Source organism: Sinocyclocheilus anshuiensis, unplaced genomic scaffold (assembly GCF_001515605.1).
Source record: "Sinocyclocheilus anshuiensis isolate Anshui unplaced genomic scaffold, SAMN03320099.WGS_v1.1 scaffold255, whole genome shotgun sequence".
Taxonomy (NCBI): Eukaryota; Metazoa; Chordata; class Actinopteri; order Cypriniformes; family Cyprinidae; genus Sinocyclocheilus; species Sinocyclocheilus anshuiensis.
The window spans coordinates 126679-132940 of NW_015549578.1; the positions used below are offsets into that span (position 1 = coordinate 126679).

The 6262-nt window shown below is 35.8% G+C and overlaps 1 protein-coding gene across 2 annotated transcripts in view; it reads right to left on the reverse strand.

Moving 5' to 3' along the window:
• The window catches only part of LOC107657554 (protein phosphatase 1 regulatory subunit 14A-like), a 12162-nt gene extending 7081 nt beyond the window's left edge, over positions 1–5081 (reverse strand). For both annotated transcript variants that reach the window (XM_016445693.1, XM_016445692.1), the window contains exon 1: positions 4769–5081. In XM_016445693.1, coding sequence (XP_016301179.1) covers positions 4769–4999 — 231 coding nt within the window. In that variant the 5' untranslated portion in view covers positions 5000–5081. The remainder of the gene's footprint in view (positions 1–4768) is intronic.
• Positions 5082–6262: the final 1181 nt, after the last annotated feature.

Sequence of the window (6262 nt, forward strand, 5' to 3'; positions counted from 1 at the left end):
CACACAAAAAAGGAGAATTTTTTTTTTGTCATCATTTAATTACCCACATGTTCCAACCCTGTATGAGTTTCTTGAAAACTAAAGAAAATATTATGAGAACGTTGTTAACCAAGCAGTTGCTGGTAGCTACTGACTTCCATTGTATATTTTTCTATACTATAGATATCAATGGCAACTGTTTGGTTACCAACATTCTTCAAAATTTGGAACAATTTCAGGGTGAGTGAATGACAGGATTTCCTTTTTCTTTCTTTTTTTTTTTTGGGTGAACTATCCCTTTAAAATGATTTAAAATAAACCCCCAAAAAGCAACAAAATAAGCTAAACAACTAAAAATAAAGATGTAAGTAGCCTTAAAAGTGTGATTTCTAGACCTGGAAAAATCATGTGAAATTATAAAATCTTATAACCCCAAGGGCATTTTTATAATGCATATACTTATACATATTTTTATAGCTCTAAAATATGTTAGAAATTGTGAGCAGAAAAATATTTTTTAAAAAATCCTTATCCTTAATCCTTATACAGTACATCACAAAAAAATGGAAAAGTCACGAGGCCTTCAAATATTGTTGTGGACAATAAGGGGCCTTGGAGTCAAAAAGGTTGAGAACCACTGATTAGAACATCCTAGAAACTGCACAGCAACCCCCTGTAATTTTTTTCCCTCCAAAATGTAAAAATTGAGTTCTACATTCAAACTCTTTCATAAAGGGACATAGTTTTGCATGATAAACTGCAAGTAATACTGCATTCAATCCAACTAAATCCAAGCAGAGTAAAATGTCAGATCTTTTGTGCATTATCTGCCCTTAGGACTCCATAAACTGTGATGTAACAGTATGCTGTTCCACATTAAAGGCAAATGTGCATGTGAGATCAACACGGGCTGACATGGTTTAGTCAAACTAATTACATTACATGCCTTTGATGGAATTGTTATCATTCATTTAATCTACACTCTAAAAAATGCTGGGTTAAATACAACCCAGTGCTGGGTAAAATAGGGACAAACCCAGCAATTGGATTGTTTTGACCCCTGGGTCAAAACAGCCCAATTGCTGGGTTTGTCCCTATTTTACCCAGCACTGGGTTGTATTTAACCCAGCATTTTTTAGAGTGTACAAGAAAAAAAACTTTTCACAAGAAACAATTTGTTGTTGTTGTTGTTCTTCAAATATTTGTGCATGCTGAATGATTTAATGCAGCCTGTGGTTAGTGACGTCTTTACAAGCTGACCATATTAGGAACAAGAACTCAGCTGCAGGTCAACTCTGAAAAGTCATTTTGTTTATAAACATTCTAAATGTGGCTAACAGTTTCATACATCTGCTGCTTTTCTTTTTGGTCCTTGTGATGCTGATATAAGCACTTTGGTTGAATCCATCCAGGTGCATTCAGTTGCTGATCATCATTCCCATGGGAATGGAGCTAGCATACAAACTCAGACGTTATTGCATGACCACTTCTCAAGATGAACTGATAATGTACAGCAAAAAAAAAAAGGCTTTTATGCATTTAACATGTAATATCTGTGTCTTTTATTGTGAATAACAATAAATTCCAGCTAATGCTAAACTTCTCAACTGAATTTACATTAAGAATAGCGATAGCGAAAAATAGAGACCCAACCAGTATTTAATGCAGTCTGGGTTTTCTTTTACCTACCATTTCAAAGTGCACGACCATGTTAGCATGTGCCTAATTTGGCTATCTTATACCAAGTGACAGATTAATTTGCATCAAAATACCACAGACTATGAGTGAATACATAACCTCTGACATCAACAACAAGATATATGAGAAGTATTTTTTTCCTTATCAGCCTGTTGATTTAGCTACCCTAACCATGCATGATTACATTTCACAAAACTTTTCGATGTTATTTTTAGCATTTAGCTTTGTTTTATCCATAACTCTATCAGAAAAGACTAATTTTAGTCAATTTAGAACAATTGCTTTTAACCATTACTCATTTTTGGATTACACATTGGATATGTCCCATCTGTAGTACAAAGTTTTGTGACTCTAGGTTTGGCCCATTTATGATGACATGAAATAAAAGAAGGAATTCTAATCTAGGATTTTTTAAAGCTTTGATAGAGTAGAGGACTAATATTTCATGGGGCTTGTGATGCCCTGTCCGTGGGCCAGTTGGTACGCTCTAAAAAATGCTGGCTTTTTTCAACCCAACTTTGGGTCAAATATGGACTAACCCAACCGTTGGGTGACATTTTTACTAAGTTGGGTTAGTCCATATTTGACCCAAAGTTGGGTTGAAACAACCCAGCATTTTTTAGAGTGTAGTGGGTAGTCGTTTTGCAGGATGGGGGTGGAGGACAGTGGCAGGAGGGCTTTCTTTGTGTGATACAATGACATATGGGGTCTTCATTTCCACAGCCCCCATCCCCCTCACTCATAAGAAACACCCCATGAGACAAATATACCATCAATCAATCCCAGGACCATAAGAGCAGGACGTAGTTGGGTCTGCTGCCGACAGGGAATGAAGGAGGGGATCTGATTACAGCCTCAATGGGGGCTGTTCATTTTTAGCACCAACATCACATCATGAAGATTACAAAAAGATCACTGTTGGGATTCATCCAGTCATGATGCACTCTTAATTTTTTTTTTAAAGTTGTCACTGGTGTGGTACCCTTTCAAAAGGTACTAATAAATAGCATTTAGGTACCAATATATACACTTCAGGTGCTAATATGTACCTTTAAGGTACTATTATACTCCCTTTAGGGGTAAATAAGGTACAAAGATGTACCTTTTGAAAGGATAACGTCCCAGTGACAGCTTTTGTACCTTTTTTTCTGAGACTGTGATATTATGCCATACTAGTGTGTACAATTTACATTGTAGGCTACTTCTTTAATGTACAGTTTAACAAATGTTAAAAAAATATATTATTTAAATAATGTAAATTATTTTTGAAGTTGTTAATAAAACAGATTATTGGAGTAGCTTTTACAATAAAATAATATTTCACGTTAATACTTCATGTTTGTCACATAAATGTCATGTTTTACTCAATGCGTTCCTTGCGGTTTCCTATTTCAGTGTACAATTTAAAGTAGAAGACGGTGCAAAAGCTAGATCCTGTTTTAAAAAAAGGATTTACATGACAAAAAATATTTAGAGATTAAAATATGCTTCTTTAATTAGAAAGGCAAATTTGGAAATATACAAGTTGTGAAACATACTGCAGAAAACCACTAATTATAGATGTTGAAACTAAATGTGTTGCAACACCCCTTGGTCTCCCCTACAAATTTTCATAAGCGCCTTTATCGTGGCAGGATGCCATGTGCTTCCCAGTGTCAGAGCTCAAGCATCTCTCTCTCTTCACATCCACCATCACAAAGCCCAGTGACTGTGAATGTTTACTGTTTTCCAGAAGCCTGTTAGGGTCCCAGAGTTCTCCATGTAAGGCAGCAAGTGCACCAACAAGTCTCGACCGCATCTTTAAGAATTTAAGATCGGCCCCCTGATCTTGCTGCTCATGGGAACTGGACCCTCTGAGGAGGGAAAAAATCCCCTCCATCCTAAAATAGCCTAAGACACAGGAATGTGAACTAATTGGATGTAAATTGTTAGCATTTTTGCATATCAGACATGTTTACTTGTCTTGACCATGTCTAGTTTTTCAAGCCTCCCAGGAGAACGGGACAAGTAGCCTGATGTAGGCTAACTATGTGTGCTAAATCAGCGGAGTAAAAGTATAAAGATCATTTAGGGATGCAAACCCCATGTCAAAGTGTGAGGTAAAAATCTTCACAACTTACTTTTGTGGTCTTAAAGATTTGATAAGAAGAATTACATTTAGGCATTACTACCCTTGACATATGACACTACAAGATGTTTATTACAATAAGAATGAAATAGTGATATTAGTGATATAAAACAGTGATTAAAAAGAGTACAGAATTTACATCCTGTAAGTTTGTCATAAAGTTGGAATTTTATATAATTTTAGTAAGGAGGAGTTATGGACATGTAAATATAGATAGAGATAGAGATATACAGAGAGAGAGAGTATAAATACAAAATACTAGCTTGTATAATACACAAACACACACACACACACGTATATATACACACAAAATGTGCACATTTGTATAGCCTACATAAATACAGAAAAAAAAAATCTGGAAATGCAGTGCTATAAAAAATAAAAATAAAAATATACATATAGAAACCCGCATATAATAACACAGTAAAAGTTGGCATCAGCTTGTCGTTGTTTACACATATATTCATGAAGGACACAAAAGGCTGTGGTTTCGTGGAATGACCCAAGAAAAGGTTCACGCCCTTTATGAATAAACGTGCGGAATAATCACTGATTTGCACATCAAAAGGGACTCAGTCAAGCATTATTTCTAAACTTACTTGTGGAATGAAAAATCCTTTATCGCATTTTTCCATCTTTGCCATCAGACATTTTACATTCCATTCAGGATCCAAATGGTGTGACACCTGCTTCACACTTGGTTACAGGTAGACTTGGTGCACATTTTCACGTGGGTAGTGATGATTTTATATCAAACTACCAATGATAGAAACTTTCATTATTAAATATTATGGCATCTTACTAATTAATTAATTTCACTGACAGTGTAGACATAATCAGCAATCAAGCGGAGATTTATCAGCAACGCCTTTGCAAAGTCTTCATACTCAATTTGTTTTTCATTTATTACACTGTAGCCTATTGTACGCGTGTAATATTATTATTTGTTACAAGAGGACTCACCCTTCCCAAATACAGCTCGTCAAGTCCACAATCTATCCACTTTTCCACATCCAGGCGCCTCTGGAGTTCCTTTCTATTATATTTTACTGTGACTCGTGCTTGTCTCTTCTGCACACTCAGTCCAGCTTCCCGGCTGGTGCCTCGGTTCGGTGAGTGGATCTTATTGTTATAACGCCTCCCCATCCGATACGCAGCCATCTCCAGACTGACCCTCCGGATGGACACTTGCATGCAAATAACTGATCAAGAGTCTGGCGGAGTAGGTGCGCTGCTCCGGCACCAGACAGCGGCGGGCCGCAGGGTCCTAGAGCTGCGAGGTTAGCTACTGCCTTACTTTCGCTCTCATCTCGGGGTCTGGCGACCACCAGAGGCCCACAAAGAGGTGTTTACAATGTTTGGGGTTTGAGAGAATAGTGTGTTAGTTCGCCCAAAAATGAAAATGTGCTGAAAATTTGTCCAAACAGGTGATAAAAACATCACAATAATCCACAAATTATTAAAATAAAAAAAACTCCAGTCCATCAATTATCGTTTTGTGAAGTGAAAAGCTGCGCGTTTGTAATAGGCCTAAACAAATCCATCAGTAAGCTAAAGTCCAAAATCCATAGTAACGTTTCCTTCAGTGAAAAAGTTCATCCCCTGTTGTCCTCTCATATCAAAATCCACCAAGAACTGTTTTGGACTGTTTTCGCTTGTAAACGGTGCTTGATCTGTGCACATTTCTCTCCTGATTCAGACAAGACAACTTTTTCACTTGAGAAAGCAATATTATGGATGGACTTGTTTAAAGTTCTTAATAATTTTATTAAGGACTATTTATGATAATAATGGCTTCAAAATGTTGCTGGAAAATATCTGAATATATTTTTGAAAAGAAAATTGCTATTTATTTTAATTTCTCTTAATTTTGATTTATAGTGATGATATATTTTAAGACTAAATATTATCTAAATATATAGTCTAGTGTATACTATACTAGTCTATATACTAAATATGTAGTCAGAAATCAAGATAGCAATTTTTTGTCATGTATTAAATAATAATCAATCATTTTATTGACTTGGTTTTACTCTTTTTTTTTAGAAGCAACTATTTTTTAATTCTAAAATGCATACTTTTAGTAAAATGAAGTGGTCATTTCATCTAACATTATATCTATTATCTGAAAATACCTCAGTTAATTTGTCTTTATCATGTGAAATAACTGTTATTTAGTTGTCATGTAGACTTGTCATGTAGATCCTTACCAATTTACCTTGACTATCAGTACAGACGGTTCCCCCACACACACAAACAGATTGTTGTTCTGTCATGGTGGGAACTTTTTATTATTGACGCCCACTGTTTTTATACTGACCTCATGATATTCTTTATCCCCTGGCTATACCTAAACATAATCCCCCACAAACCTCTAGTAGCCTATCTTTATAGTTTCATTAAGACAGCACACACACACACACACACACACACACACACACACACACACACACACAC